The following is a 16,244-nucleotide window of genomic DNA, read 5'->3' as shown; positions in this document are numbered from 1 at the left end:
ACATTCGCCTTCCCTGGGTGGTAACTAATGGTCACATCATAGTCTTTGACAAGCTCTAACCACCGTCTCTGTCGCATATTAAGTTCTTTCTGTGAAAACAAATACTTTAAACTCTTGTGGTCTGTGAAAATTTCACACTTTTCGCCATACAAATAATGTCTCCAGATTTTCAGGGCGAAAACCACAGCTGCCAGCTCCAAATCATGCGTAGGATAATTCTTCTCGTAATCCTTCAACTGGCGAGAAGCATAGGCTATAACTTTACCTCGTTGCATCAACACTGCACCGAGGCCCTTCTTCGACGCATCGGTAAAAACAACAAAGTCCTCTGAACCACTGGGCAAAGCAAGTACTGGAGCTGTCGTCAACTTATCTTTCAACTCCTGGAATCCTCTTTGGCAATCATTGGACCACTCAAACTTCACAGTCTTCCTCGTCAGATTAGTTAACGGCAGGGCAATCTTGGAAAAGTCTGAAATAAAACGACGATAATAACCCGCCAAACCAAGAAAACTGCGTACCTCTGGTACAGTGGTAGGAATAGGCCACTTCTGAATCGCCTCTATTTTCACTGGATCAACAGCTATACCATCCTTCGAGACAACATGGCCTAAGAAAGAAATCTGCTCCAACCAGAACTCACACTTCTTCAACTTAGCATACAACCTCTTCTCTCTCAGCAACTGAAGAACAACTCTGAGGTGCTCTGAATGAAGCTCTCTGGTCTTGGAGTAAATCAAAATGTCATCGATAAAAACAATGACAAAGCTATCCAAATACGGCTTGAACACACGGTTCATAAGATCCATGAAGACTGAAGGAGCATTGGTCAGACCAAAAGACATCACAAGAAATTCATAGTGACCGTACCTGGTCCGGAACGCCGTCTTAGGGATATCAGACTCCCTAACCTTCAACTGATAATAACCAGATCGCAAATCAATCTTCGAGAACACTGTAGCCCCTTGCAGTTGGTCAAAAAGGTCATCTATCCGTGGCAACGGATACTTATTCTTAATCGTCACTTTGTTGATCTCTCTATAATCAATACACAGCCGCAACGACCCATCTTTCTTCTTGACGAAAAGAACCGGAGCTCCCCAAGGCGAAGAACTCGGCCGAATAAAACCTTTATCCAATAAATCCTGCAATTGCGTCTTCAACTCTTTCATCTCTGAAGGGGCCATTCTGTACGGAGCCTTAGAAATAGGAACCGTACCTGGAACTAGATCAATCACAAACTCTACATCTCTGTCCGGCGGTAAACCCGGCACATCATCCTCAAATACATCAGAGAACTCTCTCACAACATCAATATCATCAATATTCAACTTCACAATTCTATCCATATCCACAATCGAAGCCAAAAACCCATCACAACCTCTAAACAACAACTTCTTAGCCTCAAGACACGAAATAAAAGGAAGGATCAGCGAAGTACCTGCACTGGCGAACAAACCTTCCCTATTGCCATCATCTGCAAATTTCACCGTCTTAGCAATGCAATCAATCACTGCACGGTAAGTTGATAGCCAATCCATGCCAAGTATAATATCAAACGCAACCATCGGAATAACAATCAAGTCGGCATAAACAACTCGCCCATCAATTTGAACAGAGCACGCATACACAATAGATGTTGGGCACAACACATCTCCCGAAGGCAAAACAACATTAAACTGGAGGGGAATAACAGAAGGAACTATACCCAAAGATCTCAAAAATAGTTCAGACATAAAAGAATGAGTAGCACCTGTATCAATCAATGTCGTAGCTACTCTGCCTGAAATTAAAATAGTGCTAGAGATCACAGAAGAATCATGGTTTATACCTTCCTTTGTCATGGTAAAGATGCGACCCTGCACCTTCTCTTTACTCGAGCCTCTTGGACAATCCTTGGCTATATGGCCTGCAGTGCCACAACGGTAACAAGTATGAGTACCAAATCTGCACTCTCCCCGATGATGTCTACTGCACTTGGGACACAATGGCTTCTCAGGATCAGATGGAACTGTCGGTGGTTTAGGACTCGGCTCCAACTTGCCTTTCCCTTTAAAATGGTCCTTTCCTCTTTGGCTCGAACCTTGACCTCTTTGAGCAACAAACTGCTGCCTCGCCTGTCTCTCTCTGGCAATGTCTTTCTCATCTTGCTCGGCCAACAAAGCCTTAGACACAATCTCTTTGAATGTCACCGCCTTCGACATATTGATGTCCCTTCTGATTTCTGCTCGAAGGCCTCTAATGAAATGAGCACCCTTGTCTTTGTCATTGGAGGCAATATACGGAGCAAACAGACAGCCCTCGTCAAACTTCAGAATATACTCATCAACATTCATACCTCCTTGACGAAGCTCTAAAAACTCAGTCACTTTCCGAGCTCGAAGTGCATCTGGGAAATACTTGTCATAGAAAAGATCAGTGAACTCGTGCCACTTCAATGCTGGAACATCAACACTTACCTTGGTAGCATTCCACCAAATGTGAGCAGCTTTGACTAACATGAACACTGCACAACTGATTCTGTCCTTATCTTCATAGTTGAGATGATCGAAAATCGCCTCAAGAGCTTTGATCCACTCTACAGCCACCAATGGATCAATGCTTCCTGCAAATTCCGACGGATCCATTCTCTTGAAAGCAGTAAAGATCCCATCGGTCCCAACTGCCTGAGCCACTTCGCCTCTCCCTTGACCTCTACCTTGGCCTGTTCCTTGCAAACGTAACAACTGTTGGATCTGCTCACTATGGACAATCTCTTTCTGTAGCTTGCTGAACTCATCGACAACTCTAGAGGAAGAACTATCCTNTGTAACCCTCTGACCCGATTTCATAAAATAACAGCGGAATTTAAAATTTTTCTTGAAGGAAAGAAGGTTTAAAATACATTTCCATATAGTCAAAAGTATACACATGATCAATCAAATGATACAACAAAAAAACAAAATATCATTTTTATGATCATGTCCAAAATGCTATCAAAATAATCTTTCCTTCCTCCATCTCTATATGCATATGACTCCGGCCTCAATCAACGTCCCGGCTCGTCGCTCTTATCTGCATCACATGAAATAACTGAAATGAGTATAAAACTCAGCAAGTGGAACTCTTACATAGCAATGTACATATCACACTCTGAAAACATGGCTTTGAAAACATTAAATACCATCAACTCTGAAACATGAATATCATAGAATGAATAACAATAACGATGGTATTTCTCTTTTCTCTGTTGGATTGATATCTATATAGTAACTCTGTCTCTGTACCTATATCCCATCGATATACATCGATAACTCCGAGGGATATAAGCCTATGGTCGTTGATCAACTAATTGCATGCAATCTCTGACTATGTATCTATCAATCCAATAAAACATTTGAATTCTCTCTTTGGCATTAAAACAAACACTTTGAAGACTCTATTTTCTTTTATATTCCTTTTAACATAATTGAGACATAAGAATGTCTCTAATATACAACAAGGTGTATTAATACATAGCATGAATCAAATTGAAGCGAATAACACTTTAAAACCATTGAAACACAATACATATATTATCATGTGAGCACAAGGAAATGAATTCCACTTACTACACTTGGAACCTTGAATCTATACCCTTGGTTGGATTCCTACAACAATAAACCAAGTATTGCACCATTAACATCTCAATAATCATCAACCTATAACATTAAATCCATTAAACCAACACCATCAACAAACCCATGATTTCTCCCAACACCAAAACCAAGAATAAACTATACCACAAGATTACCTTAGCTCCTTGAACCCATAAGAACCTTAATCACACTTCAATAATCCAACAAGTAGCTTGAATCAAAGGAAGGAAAAGAAAGGAAATGGAACCCTAGCTCTCCCAAGGACTGAAGAATCGAGAATGAGGGGAAAGAATGAGAAAAATGAGACCAACTCATCCATTTAAACACTTAAAATCTCGAAACACGCTTTTACTGTTCATGCACCGCGGGTGCGCTACCGACCTCACCGCGGGTGCGGTGTGCCTTCGGCACCTCCACCAAATTTCTGAAAATGACGACCGCCGGTGCGGTACCTATCCCACCGCGCGTGCGGTGTCTCTTCGGCCAAAACAACTCTATGCAACTGAAATCGAATAGCAACGCTGATACAACACAATTACCCATCAACTAATATCAAAAATACCACAAAACAATAATAACCAACAATACTATGTCCCATAATCACAACTCTTAACATCTAAATCAAACTTAATCTTAACCAAATAATCCATAAACATAGGAAATCTTAAACCGTACCGTTCACCAGGCTTGGATATTACAATATTGTTCTTTCCCTTTCAAATGTTAATGCTTCCGCGTATGTTTTTCCTTTTAAATTTAAATGTCATGAGAGGGGGTTGTTTCAGTTCTTGTTATCAAGGAGTTGAAAATTAAAAATGGAGCAATTGGGGTATGCTCGTATAAGGACATGTTTAGTCCGAATCACATGGAGATGTGAACCCATGGTTAGTTGTATCAATGAACCATTGAGGGCCACACAAGTACTAGCTTTCTAGATCCCGTTGAAAAGTAAAATAGTTCAATGTGTTGAACGGCTTATAAAGGAGTTTATAAGCGTAAGGATAAATAGAAGTATGACTTCTATAAGGGGAATGTGACTTTTAATTTGTGGAAGTGTTCCTAAATTAAAAGTTGACCAAATAAATAATGTATTTGAAAATTGTGATTTTCATAAATATTATTATGGACTAAATTAAATTAATTCAAGTGTTGAATTAATTAAACACTAGTGGACCTAGTAGAGTTCAAATAATTAAATTAATTCAAGTGTTGAATTAAGTAAATAACATTGGGCCTTGAAGAACCCAATTGTAAATAATTATTCAACTAGTGGACTTGATTTAAATCAAGTAAAGTTTAAATGGTCTCAAATGTGTTTGAGATATTTAAATAAAAGTCCATGAGCTTTGTCTTTTCTGTACGATATTCCTCAACATTCAACTGACCCTGTCTCAAATTGGCAAACTCTGTTCCCTTGTCTTTTTTGTACGATACTGGAAAAAATCTTTGATAGAATTCATATTTAAAGACCTTCCAAGTGATAGTCATACCTTGATGCTCCAATGCTCTCTTCGTTGTGATCCACCAATTCTTTGCAACGTCATGCAATTGGTGCCCAATCAGTTTAACACTCCCCTCATCTGTGTAGTCCAATGAATCAAACAGCATCTTAATGTCATCTAGCCAACTCTCACACTCAACTGAAGTCTCAGTACCCTTCAGAGTCGGTGGATGGAACGACAGAAATCTCTTCAGCAGGGTTTCCATCGGTGTTGCTGTCACATCCATCGGATTCGCAGAGGTACTACCCTGTTCTAGGATTCTTCGAGAAGGCATCTCTGATTATAAAAAGAGTTAGCAATCATAATTGACAAATCTGTCTCAGTCCCCTTCTGATCATCTTACCTCTGATCTAGAATCAGTTCTGATTCATTCTCAATAATACAGGTTACCAATCAAATCAGATAATCAGGTAAACATGTATATTTCAAAGCATTAACCATGCTAGCACACAGAAGCAGGAAAGAAAACTCAATCTACCCCGCTCACTAGCTTCTAGCTCAGGCTAAAGGAACCTACTGCTCTGATACCACCTGCTGTGGGGAACCGGACGCTAATTCAGTTCTTAATCATTCTTGGGAATAATTGGATCAATTAAATCAATTGGGTCTAAAATTTTTTGCAAAAAAAATACCATGCAGAACATAATGTAATCAATCTGATATACATATCACAAGTTACAAGTACAAGTCTTCACTACAACAAAACTAGTTTTTTGCGGCACGACATTAATGGCGTGCATTAAAAGCACGCCGTTAATATAATTTTTAAAGGCGTACTTTAAAATGCACGCCGTTAATGTGGTTGCAAAAAAAATACCATGCAGAACATAATGTAATCAATCTGATATACATATCACAAGTTACAAGTACAAGTCTTCACTACAACAAAACTAGTTTTTTGCGGCACGACATTAATGGCGTGCATTAAAAGCACGCCGTTAATATAATTTTTAAAGGCGTACTTTAAAATGCACGCCGTTAATGTGGTTGCAAAAAAAATACCATGCAGAACATAATGTAATCAATCTGATATACATATCACAAGTTACAAGTACAAGTCTTCACTACAACAAAACTAGTTTTTTGCGGCACGACATTAATGGCGTGCATTAAAAGCACGCCGTTAATATAATTTTTAAAGGCGTACTTTAAAATGCACGCCGTTAATGTGGTTGCAAAAAAAATACCATGCAGAACATAATGTAATCAATCTGATATACATATCACAAGTTACAAGTACAAGTCTTCACTACAACAAAACTGGTTTTTTGCGGCACGACATTAATGGCGTGCATTAAAAGCACGCCGTTAATATAATTTTTAAAGGCGTACTTTAAAATGCACGCCGTTAATGTGGTTGCACCTTACACCAACCACGACGTGCAAAACAAAAACGCTGTAAATATATTTATCAACGACGTACCGGAAAGTGTGCTGTTAAAATATTTTATTTCAACGGCGTGCATTTAGTAAGCTGTTAAAAATCATATTTACGGCGCGCAATGCATGCTGTAAATATTGGCAATAAAATTAATACTTTACAATTGAGGCGCCAATCCCCAAATAATCGCGCCTTTCTTTTTTTTCCCGATCAAAACCCTCCAATCTTCTTCTCTTATTCCCATCGTTCATCGCCAAATTCTCTCAATCATCGTCCCTTAATTTCATCGCTTCAAAATTATCAGAATTTTAACAAATTTCTTCGTAATTTTTCATCGCTCCTCTACCAGCGCCGTCTCACCGTCCGCCTACGGCCAGCCTCTTCGCGTTCTGTTTACACGACCCATCCAAACTCCGTCGCTGCTCCATCTGCTATCCCATCAGACGCCGCCCAAGCTGCAACCACGAGCCACTCGCCGCGACCCTCCATGGTCGTGTGTTTGCCCTGGTTACGCCTTTCCAAGAACTTTGCTTCTTACAATCATTCAGCTGTGTGTCGTTTATGTTTATTTTTTTTCAAAATTAATCATATCGATTTCGCTCAGAATCTCGCCTTCTCTCAGGTTCTTTAGCCGTTTCCCAAAAAATATTTGTTTTTCTCTTGAATCCTTGTGTGCAAGATTGTTATTTTTGGTTTAGAAGATTTTCTTTTTAGATGTGGTCGAAAAACATAGATCCTTCAGTTTTATGTTCAAACATGGTTGAACATGCTAAGTGGATTAGTTTTTAGGTTTAAGTTCTGTTAGTTAGTAATGCTAAGTGGATTAGTTTTTAAGTTTCAGTTCTGTTAGTTAGTAATGCTAGAAGCCATTGCCCGTGGCGATTGTTCAGTGGATATGAATTCATCCGTTTGTGTTGGGATGAATCACACTAAAAGTTTAATGCTACATTAGATGACAGCGCTGCGCTAGTACTTGACGTTCCTCTTACAAACTTGTATACTCCTTAAAAAAATATTTTGCACTGTAATCCCTTTAGTTTTAGATTGTGATCATATTTCAGTAGAATGGCTCTAATTTCAGCAAGTGTGCTTTCAATTCTCGAGAGAATACAAGTTTTCTAATGCATATTGCCCCCATTAAATGTCGAGCTGACTGTAGTTTGTTAAATATTTTCACCTAATCCATCCCAATAACTCGAATGTGTTGAAATTTTTTTCCTGTTAGTCTGTACATGAAGGGCGAATATACCAATTGAAGCTCTTTTGCGACAAGGATTATCCAGGATTGGCCCAGTGATCTTTACCTGGGGCTCTATTGTTATTTGCATCGCTTGTCTGTCACGTAGATAATTTCATATCATTATATGTTTTTGTCCCCTCCCATTTTAATGTAAGCCTCACAAAAATATTTGCCATCCAATCTAGTCTCCCTCTGCCACATATTTGCATCACTTGTGTGTCAGGTAGATATTTTACATGATAATAATTGGGAAAAATTTTAAATTTCATCTATAAAAGTGGTTGTTGGGGTTGTTGAATAGGGGTGAAATATAACTATGAAAAATGATTAATTATTGCCTAGATTCATTGATGTAGTTACATTTGTATGAGTTGTTAGTTCGATCAAGAAAATTATTAATTCTTGATCATAATAGTATCCTTCCACGATAATATTTAACATTACTTTTTACATCAAAGATGTATTTTGTTTTTTTGAAAAAAGAAACAAAATTAATTTAAATCTCATCCACTTAATTAATATTGAAATTGGAGACAATCACATATCAAGAATCAAGATTTTACAAATCATAATTATAACGTCTATTTTGGTGGGTCGGGTGGAGCCCCCATGTCTACAATTTTAAACAAGTGTCGAGTGGTTTAGATTTAAAAATCATAATTATATCCTATATGTTGTTTCCTCTTTCAAGATATTTCTTAAATTACATGTGAGGCTATAGAGAGGTTTGGAAATTATCTAGAAGTGACACAAAAATTGCATATTAATATGCATGACTACGTGGTTTTAACACATATTTCTTAAGCATAAACAAATTTCTTAAGCATCCTTTAATTTGTGTGTTTCTCTTCTTTTTTTCTCAAGTGACACAAAAATTTTGGCTTTTCGATCAATTGCTTTGTTTGCTTGCATTATAGTTCTAGTTCAACTCGTGGCAGCGCATAAGATCAACGAGAACAAGCTGCTCTCCCAGAAACACAGGTTCCATTCTTTTTTATTGCTTACTTTTCGCTGATTTATGAATATTTAATTAACTTTTGTGGTGTAAATGAAATTTATTGTAGTAAAAGAGAAAAAATGTTTCGGACAACATTAGATTCCTAGATTTGGTTTTACTGTTAAAATTGGATGCATTCTTTTTCACGTAAGTTAATGAAGTAGAAAAAAATAGATTTCCTAATCATAAAAGCATGCACTTCCCATCCCCTGCCTCCACAACCTATGGGCCAATTAATGATGCATGTTATTGAAAGAATTTATTTTTCTTATCATAAAAAAATAAAAATAAAGACAAAAAAAAAAGAAGCATTCCTTTCATTTTTTTGATTCGCAATATTAATTGTCCTTTTGAAAAATCACATTTCTTGGTGTTGGTGCTATTCCTTTTCCATATATTAAGTGTATTGCTTGATGAATCTTTAGGTTCTAAATTTTGCATTATTGGTCTTCAATTTATGTGGCTAATATTAGAGCTAGATGACAAGTAATTATTTTTGGATTTGAATTATTTCTACTTTAACAATTTTGTGGCTAGTTTTTAATATTTATGGCAGAAGTTGAGGTTATATTTTTATTCATTTTCTCATTTTATTTATGAAGTAATGAAAATTATTTGAAGTCATATATTAATTTGAATGTTAAGGTTTGGGTCATTTACGAAATGGATAAAGAATGGATTCATTTGCCTTCAAGACTTCTACCCGAGTATGAAGAAGGGGTTAAAAAATTTCTTGCACAAGCCAAGGACTACGCCAAAACACGTGACGTAATATTATGTCCTTGCATACGTTGTAAAAATAAGAAGTATATGACATTTGACAAAGTGTATGAGCACTTAATATTCAAGGGGTTCGATCCTTCTTACACGATTTGGTTCTTCCATGGTGAAACTGATACCTCACCATTTGAAGGTGAAGGTAGTTTAGGAGGAGTTCAAGAAGCGGATGATGAAAGTAGAGAGGCATTTCACTTATATAGGGATGCATTTGTCTCAGATGAACAGGTTGGACACACTACGTCTGACGCAAGAGATTATGAGTTTACTAATTTATTAGAAGATGCAGAAACTCCTCTCTTCCCCGGATGTACGACTTATACAAAGTTGTCAGCATCTGTCACATTATACAATTACAAGTCTACCAATGGTCACACTGATAGTAGTTTCAATGAGCTCCTAAAGATCTTAGGTGACATGCTTCCAGAAAAAACCACACTTCCACAAAGTGTTTACTCGATGAAAAAGTTGTTGAAACCATTTGATTTAGGATATGAGAAGATTCATGCTTGCCCAAACGATTGTTGTCTATTTAGAAAGGAGCTCAAAGAATTAGACTCATGTCCAAAGTGTGGTTCCTCAAGATGGAAGGTGGACAAAGTTACCTTCAAAGTTCGTCAAGGAGTTCCTGAAAAGGTGTTAAGGTATTTTCCTGTGATACCAAGGTTTAAAAGGATGTTTAAATCAGAAGAAATGGCTGAAGATTTGATTTGGCACTCCAATCACAAAAGTCAAGATCATATGATGCGTCATCTAGTAGATTCAGTAGCTTGGGATACAATAAATCACAAGTGGCCTGCATTTGCATCAGATCCTAGAAATCTTCGTCTTGGTCTTGCAACAGATGGATTCAACCCTTTTGGTGACCTTAGTTCCAGATATAGTTGTTGGCCCGTTATCTTGGTCAATTACAATCTTCCTCCATTGAAGTGCATGTCGAAGGAAAATCTTATGTTAACATTACTAATACCAGGTCCAAAGCAACCGGGAAATGATATAGATGTGTACTTGGAACCTCTTGTGGAAGATTTGAAGGAGGTGTGGGACATAGGTGTGGAGGCATTTGATGCATTTAGCAAGTCAATGTTCAACTAAAGGCTATCTTGATGTGGACAATCAATGATTTTCCAACTTATGGAAACCTAGCTGGATGTGCCACAAAAGGAAAATTTGGTTGCCCAATATATGGTGAAGACGTATGTTCTATGTGGCTTAAGTACAGTAGAAAGTTTTCATACTTAGGCCACCGAAGATTTCTTGCTCCTGATCATCCATTTCGTGAGAAAAAGAAGTGGTTCAATGGGAAAAAAGAGAGAAAAGGAAAACCGAGGACTTTGACTGGTTTAGAAATTCTCAATGCGGTAAAAGTCATTGAAAATGACTGGGGGAAAAAACAAAAGAGTCAGACTATCAATAATGCAAAGAGAAAGAGAAAGACGCATGATAGTTCAAAAAATGTACAAAAATCAGATCAAATGTGGAAGAAGAAGTCAATTTTTTTCAGTTTGCCATACTGGAGTATGAGTTATTTTGCACTATATGCATCAAGTTTTTAAAATTTGTTTTTTTGTTCATAAATTTTATGAATCATGAACTAATACTATGAAATGTGTTAATTGTTACGCGCAGGGACTGCTGCTACGTCATAATTTAGATGTGATGCATGTTGAAAAGAATGTTTGCGAAAATATTATAGGCACATTGTTAAACGTGAAGAAAAAATCCAAAGATGGTGTGAATGCTCGCAAAGATTTGATGCACTTAAATATTAGAAAAGAATTACATCTTCAAGAGAAAGGGGAAAATATGTATCACTTGCCTGCTGCACCTCACATTGTCTAAAAAAGAGATGAATGTATTTTGCTCTAGATTGAAGAAAATAAAGTTACCCGATGGCTATAGCTCAAATATTGGTAATTGTGTTTCTTTAGAAGATCATAAGCTTATTCGGCTGAATTCTCATGATTGCCATGTTCTAATGCAACAATTGCTATCAGTAGCATTGAGAAGTCTTTTACCTAAAGGTCCACGTAGTGCTCTATTTCTATTGTGTGCATTTTACAATGAATTATGTCAAAGAGTGTTAGTTAGGAACCGTTTAGAACAACTCGAGGAGAATATTGCTGAAACTCTATGCATGTTGGAAAGGTACTTTCCACCCGCTTTCTTCACTATCTCGGTTCATTTGACAATTCATTTAGCAAGAGAGGCTCGCTTGTGCGGGCCTGTCCAATTCCGTTGGATGTATCCATTTGAAAGGTAATAGATATTAATTTATTTTCAGACCAATATTATGTTATACAAATAATTTAAATTTGCTACAAACACTAGTTTCATGTGAAATTTGTTTTTTTTTTTAGTTTTATGAAAACACTTAAAGAGTATGTGAAGAACCGAGCAAGGCCAGATGGTTGCATAGCTGAGTGTTACCTTGCAGAAGAACGAATACGATTTTGTAGTGCCTATATAGAAAAAGCGGCTGGTATCAGTATCCGTTCTAATCGGAATCAGGATTTGGAGAATGGATTAGTGGAAGGTCGCCCAATTTCTCAAGGAAAAGAAAAAATGTTAGATGACCATGTGTTGCAAGCTGCACATCGATATGTGTTGTTCAATACTGCTGAAGTTGAGCTTTACTTACAGTGAGTATAGTTAATTACATATCATATTAGCCTTTGTCTATTACATAATTCAAATATTATAATAATCACCCTTTAATGATTTTAAATAGGATGCACATTGAGGAGCTGAAACAAACAGATCGTCGTTTCTTAATTAATGAAACATTATTACAGAAGCGACATATGGAAACATTTGCTCAATGGTTATCAAAACATGTTTGTGATAACTCATCAGACAGAATTCAATGGCTAGCACATGGTCCAAGAAAACATGTCATATCTTATATGGGTTATATTATAAATGGATATCGATTCCACACAATTGATGTTGAAAGGTCGACACAAGATAGTGGTGTTTCGATTGAAGCAGATACTGTTTGTCAGTCTAGTGCGACTGATTATTCACATACTATTGGAAGAGTATTATACTATGGAGTTATACGAAATATTGTTTTACTAGACTACTATTCTTTCAAAGTTCCTGTTTTTAGGTGTGATTGGGCAAATCATGAAACTGGAATCAAAATGGAAGATGGTTTTACATTGGTCAACTTACACCAAGGTCTAAGAACTTTTGAAGGCGATCCTTTCATTTTAGCATCACAAGCAAAACAAGTATTCTATTCTAGAGACAATGACGAATCAAACTGGTATGTGTTGTTGAAAGCGCCGCCTCGGGGTATGCATAACATGAATTTGCTTCAAGAGGAAGCCTATACATCATCCACACCTCTTGATGTGTCCACACTTGAGATTAACATCACTGAGAAAGAACCGTATGCGAGAAATGAGCGTGAGGGAATTGACGTGACTGATCCGTGATTGAAATTTTCGGTTGTCGAGTTTGTAGTTAACTTAAAAGGTTCCATTACACTTTATTTACTGTTGCAATATATTTGTTTGTTTTCTTTTTATTTTCAATGAATTATCATGTCATATTACATGTTTGACTATATCTTCATATGCAGCATTAAAAAATGAGCAGATTGGGCGAGAAACGCAGCAAGGTATCTGTAGGTGAAGTTCAGGTGATATTTTATTATTTTGTAGATTTTGGTTTGTTTTAATTTTAACGAAGTCTCAATTTTACATGATAATATCTCTTTATGCTATTTTATAGGAAAATATAGCTAATAAGCTATCAAGAGTGGACTCCAACACTCCACCTAATTCATCAGAATATTTGCGTGATAAAGAGCTAGTTGATGACGCCAAAACTAATAAGAAAAAAGGACGAGGTCCATCAAAGTTTAATTTGGTTAGTGGCCAACAACAGCCCAAAGATCTGGAACGTAATGAGTTTGGACAGGCAATAGGAGATAATTCGGTCAAGTACGCCACTTTTCTAGGTTGCATGGTAAAAAAATTTGTGCCATACACATTAGATCGATGGAATGACTTAGACGAGGAAATGAAGAATAAGATGTGTTATCTTCAGGTAATACTTATCACTGTTTTTTTATTCCTATTTTATTACAAAATGTAGAAATATTTTTATGCTTGTTAATGTGTAGTTGAACTATAAAGTTGAGGAGTGGGAGAAACATTCAATCTTTCAAAAGTTAGGTAAATTGTGGCGTGATAGAAAGTCCAAACTCCAAATACTTATACGAGAAGTTGATGATGGTCGAGTGGCTTCACGGGATCTTTGTCTTTTGAAGCCCGAATTTATGGATCAAAACCAATGGGACTTGTTTGTAAAGAAGACACGATCATCACCATTTCAAGTAAGTATCAATTCATTGTTATGGATTTTTTGACTTTTTGATACATGCATATAATTGTTATTATTTTTGTGCTTAAATTTAATAATTCCAAGAAGTAATGAATCACACAACAGATAATGCCTTCGGTTTTGGGGCCTTTTTCTTCTGTTGCTTCCTCAAAATTGAGTTCTTCATTCCCACTTAAGAATTCGATCAGATCTTTTTGCTCCTTTGTTGATTTCGCGACCTTTGAATCTGTTGGTCCTTCGGAAGCTCTAAAATAAAGGTTAGTGTTTAGTACTGAGTAGGGTTAGATTCCAATTTTTCCCATTGATCTGGAGGCAGAAGGTACAGATTTGAGAATGTTGTGTGCCATTAATTGGTTGTAATGCTGCATCGGGTGTAAAGTGGAAATGGGTTTTTGAATCTGTATCTTACAGTGGTAATGGTTTAATGTTAGTGGGCTTGGTAGATCTGGTGTGGAGTTTATTCCACACCTTATTCTGTTCTTTCTGATTTTTGTCTTTTTCTATGTTTGTTGCTAAAGTCTTCTTCTTTTTGTTAGTTGGGTTTTTGGTGGGTATGAATTGGAAATGCTGAATTTTTCTTTTAGAATTATCAACGAAAACAAAGAATCTGTAATGTATTTTTGTTGGTTAAGATGAATTCTTGATTAAGATCCCGCTCAGTGTTTTAAGCACCTTTGGTGCTGCTATACTGCATTAACTCTTGGATCTTTACATTTGAAGATTTGCTTTTGGTAAATATTCTACTAAGCACTCTACTAAGTTACTTTTCATGTGAGGTAGAAGTTTTCTGTTCTTCATCAATCATTGTTCGGGTATTTGCAGTAATCCCTCGAGGGACTTCTTGACAATGTGATGTTGTAGAGATTCTGTTGTTGTGTTGTAAGGGCCTTCATTTTTCATTTATACCCATTATGTGACATTCATGCATTGGATCAATTCTTTAATTTTTAGCAATCATGTGACTAATCAATTATATATGAATATGTTATATGTTTTCTATTTTCAAGAAAAGAGTGAAAAATTTAAGGCAATGAGGGGAAAGCAAATACACAACCACACAATGAGCAGGAGAGGTTATGCCCGTTTGGCTTACATTATGGTAATTATTATTGTTTGAAAAACCTTATGAAAAGTTCTTCTCAAAGTTTTTTTTATTTTTAATTGTAATGATACATTTTTTGAATTATGTTCCTAATGAATTTTTCATATATTTCTATATGCCTCTTAATCAAGGAGAAAACAAGTTCTGTTGATATACCAATTACAAGAACAAAAGTATAGGTGGAAGGCAATAAGAAGAAAAATGGACAACCTAGTGGTGAAGCTGTTGGAGAAAAAATTGTAATAAAATTATTTCTGTAACAAAAAATTGTCAACTTAAATTCATTATTTTCTCAAAAATTATTTGTTTGTTATTTGCAGAAAGAAATAGAAGAATGTGCACCTGAATCTCAAAACACTACTAACATTGCTGAGGATGCAATTAGCCTTGTATTTGGGAAGGAAATTCGAGGTAGAGTGCGTGGAATGGGCTTTGGAGTTACACCTTCAAAAGTTGGAGCATCTTTGCAACAAAATGGAACTATTAAACAACTTCAAAGTATGATGCACAACCTTCAACAAGAAGTGCAACAAATGAGGTCCATTGTTTTCCAAAATATGAGGGAACGAAATGAGCAAGAACAGGTTAGTAATTAAATAACAATAGATAAAATAATTTGTATTGATGCTGTTGAGAATTTTTGTTTAGTGACCTATGATTTTGTCTTGATCATTTTTTTGTTTTATTGTTGGGAAGAAAAATGGTATTAGTTTCACTAGTCTTATTTAGTTTACTTTGTAGCTTTAATGTATTTTTTTTTTGCACATGAATTTTTATGTTTAATTTGTTTTATGTGTTTATAATAATTTGTATATTGGCTTCATTACTAAATAATGAAATTATAATGAAGCTTCTTACATTGGAGATTTTTGTTTGAGATAAAAAAAATTAGTATATTGGCTTCCTCTGGGTATTTTGTTTAGTTTATCAAGTTTTTTGTCTTATTGGATAAAGGAGAATTGACATTAATTACTTATAAGTTTTTATGTTATCTTATTATTTTGCTTTAATTCCGGTGATTGGTTGGATGTGGTGTGATAAATCTTTTGAGTTTCGATATTATTGTTTAATATTTGGTTCATAATAATATAAATAACGTTGCTGATAAACCAAATCGACAGCGTACAATAATATATCGATTACAGCTTGCATTGCACCCTACAAACATATCACTACTTTTAATTGCAGCGTGCTGCACGCTGTCAATAGCTCACCTTATCAACAACATATTGCGCATGCCATGGTTACTTTTAACCGCAGCGTGCAGTACAC

At 36.2% G+C, this 16,244-nt stretch overlaps 2 protein-coding genes across 3 annotated transcripts; both read left to right on the top strand.

Moving 5' to 3' along the window:
* The first annotated feature begins 8,590 nt into the window (after nucleotides 1-8,590).
* LOC140980147 (uncharacterized) lies at nucleotides 8,591-15,676 on the top strand. 2 transcript variants are annotated; one of them, XR_012175888.1, is made up of 5 exons: nucleotides 8,612-8,721; nucleotides 13,104-13,163; nucleotides 13,256-13,862; nucleotides 14,878-15,211; nucleotides 15,293-15,676. XR_012175888.1 is itself a non-coding variant. In XM_073445841.1 (2 exons), the coding sequence occupies exon 2, from the start codon at nucleotides 9,401-9,403 to the stop codon at nucleotides 10,607-10,609; it is 1,209 nt and encodes a 402-aa protein (XP_073301942.1). In that variant the 5' UTR covers nucleotides 8,591-8,721; nucleotides 9,383-9,400; the 3' UTR covers nucleotides 10,610-10,856. The 2 variants fall into 2 exon arrangements, 1 of the variants encoding a protein (XP_073301942.1); XM_073445841.1 differs by lacking the exons at nucleotides 13,104-13,163; nucleotides 13,256-13,862; nucleotides 14,878-15,211; nucleotides 15,293-15,676 and adding an exon at nucleotides 9,383-10,856 and having other exon boundaries at nucleotides 8,591-8,721.
* On the top strand, nucleotides 11,364-12,957 carry LOC140980148 (uncharacterized). Its single transcript, XM_073445843.1, has 2 exons — nucleotides 11,364-12,156; nucleotides 12,246-12,957. The coding sequence occupies exons 1-2, from the start codon at nucleotides 11,879-11,881 to the stop codon at nucleotides 12,955-12,957; spliced, it is 990 nt and encodes a 329-aa protein (XP_073301944.1). The 5' UTR covers nucleotides 11,364-11,878.
* Nucleotides 15,677-16,244: the final 568 nt, after the last annotated feature.

The sequence above is a fragment of the Primulina huaijiensis genome, chromosome 7, assembly GCF_012295235.1.
Source record: "Primulina huaijiensis isolate GDHJ02 chromosome 7, ASM1229523v2, whole genome shotgun sequence".
Lineage (NCBI taxonomy): Eukaryota > Viridiplantae > Streptophyta > Magnoliopsida > Lamiales > Gesneriaceae > Primulina > Primulina huaijiensis.
This window is presented reverse-complemented; position numbering and strand designations above follow the sequence as displayed.